The sequence below is a fragment of the Podarcis melisellensis genome (assembly GCF_964234715.1).
Source record: "Podarcis melisellensis genome assembly, chromosome: 17".
Classification (NCBI taxonomy): domain Eukaryota; kingdom Metazoa; phylum Chordata; class Lepidosauria; order Squamata; family Lacertidae; genus Podarcis; species Podarcis melisellensis.
This window is the reverse complement of record NC_138534.1, coordinates 21,123,959-21,139,260: the sequence shown is the minus strand read 5'-3', so window position 1 is coordinate 21,139,260 and position 15,302 is coordinate 21,123,959. Positions and strand designations below refer to the sequence as shown.

The 15,302-nt window shown below is 40.2% G+C and overlaps 1 protein-coding gene across 28 annotated transcripts in view; it reads left to right on the top strand.

Annotated features, from left to right (window-relative positions):
- Positions 1 to 15,302, top strand: part of PTPRD (protein tyrosine phosphatase receptor type D) — a 1,158,377-nt gene that overhangs the window by 920,893 nt on the left and 222,182 nt on the right. For all 28 annotated transcript variants that reach the window (XM_081893652.1, XM_081893642.1, XM_081893658.1 and 25 more), the window contains one exon: positions 2,142 to 2,283. In XM_081893652.1, the coding sequence (XP_081749778.1) occupies positions 2,142 to 2,283 (142 nt within the window). The remainder of the gene's footprint in view (positions 1 to 2,141; positions 2,284 to 15,302) is intronic.

Below are 15,302 nucleotides of genomic sequence, written 5' to 3'. Positions count from 1 at the left end.
ACACCACAGACATATAAACTATGCAGGGATTGTGTGAAACAAGGAACTAGACAAGCATTATATGAAAAAGAGAAGTGTACATGATCTGTGAGTCAAACTCTTTCCTTCCCATGATCCTTTAAGTATTGAAGTGCCTCTTGTATTAGGCTTCAGTGACTGTTCAATTTCTAATTTCCAATTTTTACAAATGCAGATCAAAGTCTAGGGAAGAATGCATTTCCCCCCCCCCCAGTAAACTGAAACGTATATGAAAGGCTAAAAAAGATATCATCCATTATTTATTACCCCAGGAGAGTTTAAATTGACTCTTTTGAACAGGCTTTTAGCACACATTTGTTTAAGTTTGGATGGATTCCCCTTCCATCTTGAGTGAATTTCAGGGCAGGGGCAAACTTGCCATTTATCTTAGTTTTCTAGAAGTTAGGAACAGGGAATATGGCTCTATCTGTGTTTGTTTAAAAGGTGGCAAGAGAAGCCAGCAAATTCCCTGAAATCTCCATGGAGTTAAACTATCCTTATTCAACCACTGCGGTTGCAGTTAGGGGATTCCTGCCTCCCATCCACCAGTGCTTGCAAATTTCAACAGGTGTTAGTGAACTGAGCTAGGTTCATGGTTCTTATATTAATTTACAAAACCTTGAATGCCGTAGGTCTAGGATGCCTTAGGGACCACCTTGGCTCTTATATCCCAGCTCAGTCACTGAGATCATTGGTTGGAGCATTGCTGGTTGTCTCCTGAGTTGGTGAGCACATTTGACTTCAACATAAAACCAAGCATTCAGTGTTAGCTCGCTCCCATTGAAAATGATTCCAGTAAAGCATTGGATATAGGCACTTTCTGTATGGACTTAAAAGCATTTGCTGAGGCCTCTCTTTTTTTCCACCAGGCTTATGCAGAAAATTAAGAGCCAGTGTGGTGTAGTGGTTAAGAGCGGTAGTCACGTAATCTGGTGAACCGGGTTCGCGTCTCCGCTCCTCCACATGCAGCTGCTGGGTGACCTTGGGCCAGTCACACTCCTTTGAAGTCTCTCAGCCCCACTCACCTCACAGAGTGTTTGTTGTGGGGGAGGAAGGGAAAGGAGAATGTTAGCTGCTTTGAGACTCCTTAAGGGGAGTGAAAGGCGGGATATAAAATCCAAACTACTACTACTACTACTACTATTCTTCTTCTTCTTCTTCTTCTTCTTCTTCTTCTTCTTCTTCTTCTTCTTCTTCTTCTTCTGAAAACATGCTACTTAATAGACACCTGGTGATCTCTGTGTTGTTTTTCATTGTTCTTACTACATTTTACTTTTTCTAAACTTCTTTGACTTTTTTATGAAATTGAAGTATACAGTTATTTTACAAACAAACTAAACAAGCACTTTTAAAAGCACCGGACAATTATTACAGGGCCAATAAGGCTGAGGTCATGAAAGAACTTGTCAATGTGGTCTTAGCTGAGCATTTGTTTCCCAGATTCAATTTTTCATCTGCCATGTGGTTGTAGTCAGTCACAGACCCAAAATACACCAGCATGCTCACAGTTTCACACCCTTTCAGTGTCTCTGGGTGAGGATGATCTGTAAAGGCATCCATTAATTCCTGCTTACCATTTTAAACATGAAATATATGTCTTCTGAGTGTTGGAGGCCTGGAATAGACTGTGGATCCTTTGCCACAAAAACAAACTCTCTGGGGAAGATGGCTGAGCTGGCCTTGGAGGTTGTCCTTTTTTTGTATTATAGCTGCCAGCCAACCCCATATGCATGTGAGTGACACAGATGTTTTTTTCCTGCAGTCATTTGGTCATGGTAACTATGCATGCCATGGCCATGGCTAGGTGATCCTCACATGGCTCACATCACTGCTCTTTTATGTCTCTTTCAAATTAATGACAATTTGGCCAGCCTGCCACTAAAGAGTTTTATAGTGAGCTAAAATTTGAGAACTGCATTACCTTTTGTATTTTAGCCCCCTTACTTAGGGCCAAGAAATATGAGTGACTCTTAAATTTGCTCCTTTCCACTCGTATGAAATCAATCATTGATGTCCATGTTAGAGGAATTTAGACCAGTGGGATTATGTATTAAATACCCAGGCTTAGTGGAGAGGCAGGTATTTGTAACAACACCTGTGACAGCTCCTGTTTCCTTCAATAGGTAATAGAGTTTGATGATGGATCTGGATCCGTTCTCAGAATACAACCACTACGGACTCCACGAGATGAAGCTATTTATGAATGTGTTGCTTCCAACAGTGTTGGAGAAATAAGTGTGTCCACAAGACTCACTGTGTTACGTGGTAAGTGGCTTCCATATATTTATTATTTTAAAGATATTTGTTTGCTTTTTACAGATTGTAGGGAAATGTTTTGCAGAGTTACAGTATTTATACTTGAAAATGGAAAAACCCTGATGTGTTTTTCACCTAGAAATTGTTCTCTTTCAAACTGAGTTGACACAATGATTACATCACAATCAGTTGTGCCCTGTGCAGTTGCATGTAGTGAGTGCAGTTGGTGATATCTTCCTTCCCAGTGCCTGGGATTTGTCCCTACGATAGCTGTTGGTTTATCTCTTCAGGTTTATGGAGGACAGGTTGCTTTGTGTAATCTGGAGAGAAGCTATATTTGATGTACGTTCAGTTGCTACTTTCATTTGATGTACTTTCGGTTGCTATTAATGTATAAATTGTTCTTTCTTCTCTCAGAAGAAATACTGAAGTTCAGACATAAAAAATAGGAGAATTTAAAACGAAGAAGGGAGCTATAGCTAAATTCACTCAACGGTTTTTGGATGAATTGGGTTTTCAAAGTGCTGCCCTTGGCATTTTATGCTGTGTGATAGGCATTTATATCAAAGGTAACCTAAGCAAGTTGACACTGACCTTGGCAAAACTATAGAAACAGAATTTATTTACATAATGATGAGCTGTAGGTAGTTAAGCACTTTGGTGAACACAAACAATCTTTCTTTCAGCAATAGGAATGCTTGTCATCTTGTTCTGACTCTTTGTATTTCTTGGTCAATCAGAGCTATCAAGGATGACTTTGAAATAACATTTTGTGCTCTGACCATATACTGTATGTGTTTTGCTTCATGATTCACAGGTGTCACTTATGTGAATCCACTAGTGACAGCTTCCTTGTGGTAAATGCCAGAAATCAGATGGCCTTTTATAGCTGATTTCCAGCCTTTAAAAATAAGGATATATATGTTGTTACCTGTGTGTCCATCTGACATAGTAGATACTCAGTGATAACCTAGAAAGAATACATGCGGGGTGTGTGGGGGGTTTTTTTTTGGTTCCCTCCTCCATTCAATTTAGAAACAGATTTGGTTATATAGGTATTTATATTTCCTTTCCCTTGAAGTATGAATGGATAATTTGTTCTTCATCACTATGAGACATTGCCCAAGCTGTGTATAAACACACAGTTCCCTACTTCTGCCTTTTTGCCATGGTTCATACTTGTGATGGAAATGAACTCTGACATCTTCCACGTGCTCTGTGTAGGTTGGGCAATGAGGATTGAAAGTGGAAATCAATGCAACACAAGGAGCAATAGGGAGAGCACTTTAAGGTTCCTGGTTTTTCCTATACAGCCATATGGTGATTCATATGACCCATATGGTGTCAGGTATGGATCAGGTGACTGTGCTTTGGGAGAAATAGCATTGGACGACAAACAATACGATCTTTGCTGGGCTGATTTGGTTCACAGACTGGGGTGTTCCCCACTGCTGTTTTAGATCCCTGGAAACTTTGAAAATCATATTGTTCATTTATTTGTTTTTGCTCTTTTGAGATTAATAGATTTGATTAGGTGTTGTTGCTGACTTGTTTATGCTTTCACCCTGTGCAGAAGAATATAGTGAGATAATTTTTACAGTCCATGCGACAGCCCTGTATTGTCATTTGCTTTGCACAAGTAGTGAACATTTATACTAAACAGCTCTCAAAAGTGTCTCCATAGGTGAAGTAAGAATACAGGGTACTCTCTGCCCCACTTCTAACTAATCATGATAAACAACAATATATTTGTTGTGCTAGCCACTGGCCTTGACAACTGTAAAATAAAGTTCCAATATAAAGTTTCTAATACATAAACAAGTAAATAAAGATAAATAATAAGATAAAATACAGCACAACTGTAATGGGAATTGGGGTTGCTCGTGCGTAAGTTGCCTCTACTCTTGGCAAAGTTGCCTGGTTAAACCTTTCCCTGGCTGCACAGCCCTTACTCCGCGGCTGTGTCAGTCACTGGCAGAATCCGTCAGTGGGCATTTCCTGAACTTCTTCCAGCATAAAAGTTCTTTGACGCCAAGTCTCCGCCTAGCCTCCCTGCGCGGAAGTCTTCTGCGCAGGGTGAGCGTGGCCAGTGGAGGATCTGTGCTCTCCCCGCTAGTTTCTGTGGAAGAGGCCTGGAGACATCTCTCCGAAGCCCTCCCCTGCTCCCCTTTCTTCCCGGTGTCATGCTGATTTCCTTCCTCAGTGGATGAGTTCCCTCTCTCCCTGCTGGGCCCTTCTCCGGCATCACTGGAGAGCCTTACCTCCACTCCTGGCTCTGATGGCAGTTCCCTGACAACAACTAATCTATGTCTCCATGATATATTCTCAGTTGCCATCTTCTGACTTGGACGTGTATTTCTAATTACGTATGAAATAAAAGATACGGTAGTCTGCCTGAACAGAGAGTAGGGAGAGCTGGACTGTTGTTGCACTTGAGTGGGGCAGACTGCATTTGCCAAATTTCCAGAGGCTAACCAAGAATACCATCTAAACACACAATTTGGGTGCCTGTAACCATCTGCATAACAGAAGAGTTTCATTATTCTTCTGCAATGCATCATTTGTCAGTTGCTGATCTGATGAGCCAGATGCATGAAGATAACTTGGACAGAAAGTGGGAACACAACAAAAAGGGTGTTTTCATTTTTGTAAAAGCAGATGTCTATCTCAAAAGCAGAACACACACTGGCTGTGTTTACATATCACAGTAAACCATAGTTAATAGTTCATTGTGAATTTGCAGTTGGCTCCCATTATGCTCCTAGCCTAGTGTGAGTGGAAGCAACAAACCATGGTACCTGCATTGGCATTATGTCTGTACCGGGGATTTTGGTTTGTTTCACTCCAAGGAAAACATGGTGTGAAACAAAGGTTTGTATTTGATTTCCTGGCTGTGGTTGAGTAATGCAAACCACTATCCTGAATTGAGATCTATGGCTAATTAAGCATCATGTTTTGGTGCTCCCATTTGTGCTAGAGGAGGTGGGAAGTCAGAGCTAATTCTGTATTCCCATTACAGCATTACATACGGTTTACTATGACTTGCAAACACAGCCACACACAAAACAAAAAGCTTGTGAAGAGAGACTGGGTGGGGGATGGGAAAAGGCTTTAACACCCCCAAGTGACAAATAAGTATACCAGCAACTGTGTAGTACTTTGTGACCATAATTAGATTGTTCATTATGATAACATTTTATTAATACCCCATTTTTGAAGATGAACATTCTTTTCCCTGCTGTGAAAATGGTACTTATTACTGCTTTTATTATAAAGTGTTTCTGCTGGAGAGCTCTGCAAGGAACATTAAAGAACAAAGCATAACTTCTTGACAGTTAGTCAAACAGTAGTCTCTCCCCCCCCTCTTAAAAATGAATGATTGAAATAAAAACAACTGGTCAATCATAACAATTATGATAAAGTGTGGATTACTTGATTTTTTAAAAAAGTAATTGCAATAAGGGACTAGAAATAAATGCATCATTATGAACTAGTTCCGTGGGCATAAAGATTTGTACAGAGAAATTTCTCTCCCAAACAGCATATAATTAGAAATGATTAATGAGTTGTCAATTTTGTTAGGCTTGAGAGAAAATATGGAACTTTCTAGGGAATGAGATAAAGGAAGCTCATAAATGTAGGCATGGAAATTCCCAAATCTGCAAAACACACTTTGCTCACTGTTGCTCAGTTTTTGAATCACTGTGGATCAAATATGTATTCTAAATTCAGTAGTGGGATACTCACTGGAGTAGTATCTACCATGGGATGCCAAATGGGATGGGATTCAGAAGAACATTCCAGGCTGTGTTGTGGAGGGAATAGGAGAAAGTGTAATGGAACTAATAAGTCTCACAAATGTGTCATTACCCAGAAAATATTATTATCCTTGCAAAATTAATTCTACAACAAAGCAGAACAGAGTCAAATGCACCTTCCTGTGTGAGGACTCCTCACATCTCTTATTGCTGCTAATTGTGCCTCTGCAATACATATAAAAAGGTAAAGGTAAAGGTCCCTTGACAGTTAAGTGCAGTTACAAACGACTGTGGGATTGCGGCACTCATCTCGCTTTACTGGCCGAGGGAGCTGATGTTTGTCCGCAGACAGTTTCTCCAGCCAGCTATCTAAATAAATGTTGGTACAGGCATCCCCCCAACTCATGTGAGGTTTACATTATGGGCCTCTGCACACATATTTGAAATCATGTAAAGTGAGGAGGACCCTTTAAATGCCCTCTCCGTCATTCTCTCTTCAAACCAAAAATACTGTATCCAAAAATATCCACAACCAGAATTCAAGCTCTGGGGCTGGCAGAAAGACACATGGGAAGGTGGCTGCTGCTGCTGTGCTACCCCACACATCAGCTGTTAGGCGGGGAGGCTGAGCAGCCTAAACAAAGCCTTGCAGTTCCTCAGGTCTCTGAGGCTTCCTCCACCCTCACTGACATCCTCTTTGGGCTCTGGGGAGGTTCTCCTCATGAGCCACAAGGACTCTCCAGTTCTCTCTCGCCATTTCTGGATTTGGATTGAATTACTGAATTTTTTCCTGGCACCGCACATGTACTCAGCTGCGGGCGAGTAGAAGATGCCTAAATGGGGAGAAAATTAAGGGACAAAGTCAATGGAAATGCATGGCTGAGGGATTCTTGATGATCCCTTTGAAGACCAAGCAATTTCTTTTCATTGCACAATATGATACAGCATTTTAGTGTACATCATGTACAGATTTGGTGTACAATCATGTCATTATCGTGATATACAAAGTAGTCTTCATGTGAAAATTAGGAGTGCGGTGTCTTTTAAAAAAAGAAAGAAAGAGAGAAAAACCGCTGGTCTTGTTTGCTGGTCTCTAGAAGAAGAGTTAGTAGTTTTTGAACACGTGTATGAGTGTGTTTTGCAATGTCTGTTGTTTCCCCAGTTTTCTCCGATTTTATTTAGCTTGCACTAGAATATGGTCCCAAATGACTCCATGCCTCATCAGAGTTATTACTATGCAAACAGAATAAATAACACAGAGCAGGAAAACAGCTGAACAGCAAGTCATTTGGAGAGCACCCAAGTTGCAAGCGGAAGAACTGGAGCCTTTTGGTGTCAGTGAGCTTATATGTAGGGATGAATTTGTGTGACCCACTGGCAATTTGTGCATAGGGTGAATAATGTGAAAAAGCGTTAAGAAGGCTTGTCTCTATTATTGATGCCTAACTCCTTGAAAAGACTAGGAAGAAGAGAGCAAGAGCATAACACTAGCTTCAAAACTGCAACAACTCTTGGCTTGGCAAGAAGCAGGATGCAAGTGGAAACTGTCCTTTCAATGCAAGCTTTATTCCGATACGGAATGGATAGTGTAGCTGAGTTAAAGCGAGATCATTCTATGTTATGGTCCTATGGTGTAATAAGTCTTCTCTGTTTCAGTCTGCATACAATAAATTGGATCTCTCTCGCTCTCATACACATGCACACTCACGCGGTCACTCCTGTAATGTCTATTTTGTATATGTTTGCAAGTCTGCTTTTGCGTGGCATTGGGGATGGGCCTGCAGGGTCAGTGAATCTGAAGAGCAAAATTGTGCAACACAGCAACATAGTATGGTAACGGAGACTCCTTGCAACATCCAGCAGCGCTGCTCTTTCCTTTGTTTGAATCATGGGGACGTTTTAGCAGCAACAAGAGTACAGCCAGAGGCAGGACTGTGTGGAGGTAGCATAGCTGCATCCCATGGCATGAAAAGTGTGTTGCAGTTCTGACCAGGGGCTTGATCCTCTTCTGCTGCAATAGATGTGAAACCGGTGTGCCACTGCACAACTACATTTCTGGGCCTGTAAAACAGAAAAGCTACCCTGAGCTCCCTTTAGAAGGAAGGGCATATTATAAACAACAACAACAACAACAACTGGGTTGTTTCAATGCACTTTACACTAAGCACTTTTATTCACTGCATAGGAGTTTGATAATGGATAAAAAGTGAACTGTAGAAATACTGTACCTTGATAAAGTGACTGCAGAATTCAGTTCCTAAATATTCAATTTCTAAGTTCTAAAAGGCATTCATATGCTAGATCAGCCTGTTGGTTTATCAAGTACACCATTATGATGACAGAAACTTTGTTGAAATGAAAAGTGTGTTTGCTTTAGAGTACTGAAGTGTTCGCAAAATTAAATGCATATGAATGTCAGTACAACTCACCATGAGAGCAATAACATTTCCCAAACACATCCAATAAAGTCAGGAAAATACTTCCAACAAAGTATACATTTGATTTTTTTATATATATATCCCCTCTTACTTTCCCCCTTCCTCTTTGTGATTCCAAGGCCAAAAATAATGGGTGGAATTCAAAACAGCACTAAGAACACTCTGTAAGTGCAAGCATATCTGTTTGCCTGATTGAGTAATCTAAACTTTCTTCCCCTGTGCACTGTACTGGAGGTTCTCCTCCTGAGAGGAAGGTGAAATCCCACTGTGTGACTGGACATTCACCCATGCAACATTCGATTCTGCAAGGAATTCCTTTAAAGAAAGGAAACACTGTAGCACTTGTATGTAAAGGTAAAGGGACCCCTGACCATTAGGTCCAGTCGTGGCCGACTCTGGGGTTGCGGCGCTCATCTCGCTTTATTGGCCAAGGGAGCTGGTTTATAGCTTCCGGGTCATGTAGCCAGCATGACTAAGCCGCTTCTGGCGAACCACAGCAGCGCACGGAAACGTGTTTACCTTCCTGCCGGAGCGGTACCTATTTATCTATTTATCTACTGCTAGAGTGGCAGAAGCAGGGACCGAGCAAAGGGAGCCCACCCCATCGCAGGGATTCGAACCGCTGACCTTCTGATCGGCAAGTCCTAGGCTCTCTGGTTTAACCCACAGCACCACCCGCATCCTCTGCACTTGTATGTAGCAAACTCCAATTAGCCAGTGGTCCATTATCACTTGGTTGGTAATATTTTAAAACAGGGTACTGTGGACAACACTCTCCCATCCTAACACTTTTTGAAAACCATGGTTTTCATAGCTACAGAGAGGAAGGAATGCACCAAACAAAAAATCTCCTGTCCCTGGAATCTTTTCGTATACATGCAGAGTTCTGCATGTTGTGTTGGTGCTCGTTTTCGGAATGTGAACAACATGCACTTTTCAGTGATAACCAGTTGACGGAATTAAATAGTTTTCCACAGGCATTACAATAAGTGCATTTCTTAGCACATCACAGTTTGCACATGTGGACTGAGGTCCAAATGTGGCCAATTATTTTTAGAAATATGACTTTCAGACTCAAAGGATGTGCATTAATGCATACACCAAGGCGAAAGATTTATTTGCCATGCCATGGTAAGAGAATCAAACAGCTAAGATTAAAGCAGCCTATCAAAAACTCCTTTTTAATGGATAGTGTGGGATTTTATGCATGGCATTAGATCTTATTAAGATAGATTTTATTTTAGGTAATGCAATGTCTGTTCTAAACTGACATCGAATGGTGAAGCTGACTTACCATTCTTCCATTAATCTTTGTTGCAAAAAAATACATTAATAAAGCCACTATTCACCAGCTCAATCATAAATGGAATTTCCTCACCTTCCCTTACAAACAGATAAATCATCTTGTGCATAGGTTTCACTGTGACTTAAAATATTCCATTAAAATGATTTACTATCAAACTACTATAGCGGGCCTGCAAGGATATATAGTGTTGCCAGGTAATGGTAGCATGCCATCACATTTTTATTTCCTGAGCTACTTGTGAAATGTAGCAGTGGTGAAAGCATGAAGTCAACATGGATAGAATAATGAAGACTCATGTCAAGTCAATGTGCTTCATTTTTCATACTTAAACATAAATAAAGGGCAACTGTTATTAGATGCACCAAGCTCTGCATTGGGACAGCCATTTCACATCCTTTCAAAATTTCATGCCCCCCCCCCTTCTATTCCCCAACTTAAACATGTTAGGAATAGGTGTTTCTAATTTTGTTGAATGGAATTTGATTATAAACAGTTGTAACAGTGGACTGGTTTGCACATGACAGTAAGTCTAACTATGGCTTGCTAGGACCATGTGAACAGGACATTGCAGGTGTTTTGTTCCTCTGTGGTCTTTTTTGCTGCTGTGATGGGCTAAACCAATGTTTGGCTTAGCACAATATCAAAAACTGATCTTGTGAGTAAGTTCTCTCCTCACTAACAGCGAGCCATGGCCAGGAACAAACACTTGCTATACTTTGTCCTGTCTGAGGACATAGGACAATTTACGGTAGTTACAAACAAAAAAAGCTGTTCTGTGACCTTTTTCAATTCTAAGTTCCAGTACTTTGTTCTGTTTGGCCCAGGTAAAGCCCACACCTTTTGAAGAAGCTTGACTTCTCTTAAAAAAGAAATCACCAAAGGCCAAATAAATCCTAGCAATTCTTCCACCAACAACTTAGTCACATATTGAGATCCTACTGTCTGATCTGTTTAGGTGTCGCTGAATAGAACAGGTGCTATTTCTGAAAATTCTTACTTCAATTTGGCTTCCATGAATTTCTGAATATATCTTCCAATACAGTGGAACCTCGGTTTTTGAATGTAATCAATTCCGGAAGACTGTTCAACTTCCGAAATGTTCGAAAACCAAGGATCAGTGGGCGGTCGGCAAAATCCATTGAAAAAATGGGAAATCATGCAGCAGAAGCCTTTCGACTTCCTAGGTGCATTAAAAAATGGAAGCAACTACTTCTGGGTTTTCGCGTTTGGCTTTCGAGACGCTTGAAAATCGAGGTTCCACTGTATTTGGTGACAGTAGCATGTATCATGACTTCTGACTCATCTCATGTACTATTTATATGTGCACATAAAGTAAAAGTCTATTCTGGCATTAATTGGCATATTAATTAAACATGTGTGATAATAGCCATGTGATGTCTGCAATTTTCTCATTAGGCAGGTGTCAACATGCAGACCACTAATAAGCCCTTGAGGTTTGTTTTACAATCAAGAGGAATATAAATTATATTAAATATTTTATTTATTAGAAACCCGTTTCTCGATGGCACTTTTCATAGGCTACATTCAGGCATCTGTATGCTAATTTATTGCTACATGCAGATATATATATATATGTTTGTAAGATCCCTGCATGTTCAGCTCTTCATGTATATTTGAGAAATTTGGAAATAGATTCACCACGATGCCATTTTCTCTATGTACATTTATTTCTGTGCACATTTAATGTGTGGAGATGTTGTGCAATCCTCAACCAAGCTGCTACAGATTTATTTTTAGTTTCACTAGAACTAAATAGATATTTGATTAGGTACGCTCATTCACCCCCCCCCCCGAGTGTTTTGTTATGCTGCTGCTGAACTATCAACCATTCCTGTATTAGGTGAATTGCTGTTTAATAGCCCAAAATGGTCTGCTGACTGAGGCTAATGCTTAGGAGCTTTCTGCTTTATAGAATATCTAATGAAAATTAGGTACGCTTGAGGAATTTGGTCTTTGCGAATTCCAATACGCATTGACATGATCCACATCTCCCAGACTAATGTGCTGATCGCAACTTAGTTATCTACTCTCAAATGTTCTAACACACTTCTTGGCTCAAAGGACATCAAAATGATCTAGAAATTCTGATAAGAAGTGCAGGCAATCCACCATAGTGGTGAGCCGCTCCATTGATCCACACAATGGAACATAGGAGGGGAGGACGAACAGATGAATCAATATTAATTTTCATATATTAGTAACTTTGCATTAATGTAACATTTTTACATGTCACTGTGTTTTTGTAATATTTTTGTTTAAGCTGTATGTTGTTGCTTCACTTTTCTTTACTCCGCTTAAAGATATTTAAAATATATTAAGCCATATAGAAATTAAATAACGATAATCGTCACTCTCTTGACTTAGCTTATTAGCATGTGCTGCTGGTATGCTGTCATTCTCCATTGTGGAGCTTCTTGTTCAAACATGGGTTTCTCATGGATAATCGCATCTATATTTATTCTGTGTTCACCTGTAGCCAACATGTAATGAAATCTAAATCAAGCGTAGTGTATTTAGGAAGGAAGGCAAAAATGTAAGTAAGGTAAAGGTAAAGGGACCCCTGACCATTAGGTCCAGTCGTGACCGACTCTGGGGTTGTGGCGCTCATCTCACTTTATTGGCCGAGGGAGTCGGCATACAGCTTCTGGATCATGTGGCCAGCATGACTAAGCTGCTTCTGGCGAACCAGAGCAGCGCACGTAAACGCTGTTTACCTTCCCACCGGAGCGGTACCTATTTATCTACTTGCACTTTGATGTGCTTTCGAACTGCTAGGTGGGCAGGAGATGGGACGGAGCAACGGGAGCTCACCCTGTTAGGGGTATTTGAACCACTGACCTTCTGATCGGCAAGTCCTAGGCTCTGTGGTTTAACCCACAGCGCCACCCGTGTCCCAAAATGTAAGTAGCAAAATTTAAAAACTGAAGGTAAATGGTCTATTATGAATTGAGTCTACCATGGTTGGATTTCTTCTTTCAAAACCATGTATTAATATTAATATAAATATATAAAATAAGAGTTGTGGTCAACAAAGTTCTACTCAGAGTTGAAATTTATGGACCTAAACTGGCAGTGTCCATTGATTTCCATGGGTCTAGAGTTAAAAAAGGTTGAAGGGCTGGAGATTTGGAATAGCTGAATTTTAAGAGATACCATAGACTTAATTTACACTTTAAAATTAGAAGTTAACTTAAGAAAGAAGTAGGTCTAGATGTAGCAGGTGAATCATCTGTTTTGACTGAATAGCCTCAGGAATGCAAACTCACATATGCTTTTTAGAATCAAAATTCAATTCATTACATGTACATGGATAAAAGATTCTCATGGTGGTTCTCCTCTAGTCCTGCTGCTACTGTGGATGAAACAAACCAGAGTTCTGCTTGTATTGTCTGGTTTGCTTTTCCAAATGAAACATGAGTGGTAAACTCAAAACAAACCTTGGTATCTGATTGCGGCTGGTCAGCAACAGAAGTGGGGAAGGAACATCATGGGAGCTCTTTTGCATTAAACCACAGTTTGTTTTAAGCTATGGTTTAACATGATGTGTGAACCAGGCCAATGCATTGCGCCAAACTCTGTTCCTTCTGTTCGTGAGAGACATTTGTTCGCGTACTTCCTCTTTTCTCTGCATGTTCCCCTCACCATCTGCAGAAGAAGATTGGGGAACCCTTTGGCACAGTGTGGTAGGTAGCACAAGGACTGCTGGATATCAGATCTTTCCATCAGTAGACAGACATAACATAATAAAAACAGTTCAAATTACAATTTCATATGTTGAAGAGCACAATAAAGCAATTCAGGGTTAAAATACGGAGACAGAATTTTAATTCACAATAACCACTCTGCAAAAGTAATTTAAGTGAACCAACTGACTCCTAGTCACTGTTAACAATGCAAGTTACCAGCTTCACATAGCCTCACATTAGCTTCAAAGAAGAAGGAAATTCATCTCCCCATTTAAGCATTTTACTGAGCCTTCTATCTGTTGTGCTAATGTTTCTCATCGAACAAATCATAATTTGAAGCATCTTCCCAGGATTGATTCTTATTTTGTATAAAAGTGATATGAATAAATAATAAGAAGCAAGGTTAAAAGTATTCCTTTTTTGGCACCTTCGAATTGGCACTAGTCCCATTCCCTTCTATTTTGCATTAGGAGGAAAAATCCTTATTTGGCGCTTTTCAATTTTTAGTAACTGCATGAATAACTTTGACAAAAGTCTTCTAAGTGCCTTATCGATTTTCTTTACATCAGTCCCTTCCATCCTGCCAAAACCAAACAGGGGAGTGATTATAATTCATTAAAGATCTTGGCTTAACTGAATCTGTGTGTACAGCCTTTGTACAAAGCATTCACTAGAAATGTAGACAGTTGTATGTCAGTTCGTAGATTCTGAGCATCAAGAAGGATGGCTGATGAAATCTTTGTAACTGATGGAAAAAAGCCCTTAGCATCTCCATTTGCCATAAATGTACAATTACATAAATGCATACATCAAGTGACATTTTACCATATTTATCTTACCAATGATTGCTGAAGATGGAAAACTTCTTTATCTCTTAGTATGGACTGAGACAGCTATCTGTGTCAATTGCCTTCAAGAGTAGCTGGGGGAAGGTTTGGAAGATATTACTGGTTCTTGTTTACATCCTGTTGTAACTGTGCTAGTAACAGATGGTGTGACTTCCAGTGATTCCAATCACTTTTCATATGCAAGACTAGTTTCCTCTGGATCGGCACCATTTTATTGAGTAAAAATGGAGCAAAAAATATAAAAGAGAAATCAAGAATAGCAAACACAACAGAACATACCTGTCCACGATCCCTACTGGTCCTGTTCCATGTTCTCCTCAAGCACTTTTGCTTGGAGTGGATCCTTTGACCATGATTTTGCTCAAAGGAGTCTTGGTGTTCAAACCTCTGTTTTTCATGTGGCTGGAATGTAGGCTACTGGAGAAAGATGCAGTCCATCTCCATTCCTCCACCAATTTTTGCTTCTGTACTGTTTTCTAACAGCTTTTACCTCTGGCCGTGTCTGCCCCTGGAACACAGTCCTTGGAAGGTTCTTCTTACAAATATACAACTCTTGGGCTGAAAAAGTTTCCCAACCCCTGAAATTATGTTTTTAAAATTAGAATTTCCCCCCTCCCCCAGTGTCTGTGGGGGAAGCCCTTGTCTGAATTCTTACCATTGTATTCTTGACATTGAAAAGAGGTCTTCCAGTGCAATAGGGTTTGCATACTTACTAGGGCTGGGTGATACCTGGTTTTCAACATTGTGATATATCACCACCTAAACATTGTGCTATACCATTATCTCACCCTGAAATGGTGATCAAGAGGTGTTAGCTGGCTTCACAGTTTTTCCCACATCATGATTTTTGCTTAGCACACAGATCATTATTTGTGATATATTGCCAGGGCGAAAATTATGAAACCAATACCAAGGTACCAGATTTGGACGATATATTGATATATTGCTCAGCCCTAATACTTGACAAGTTT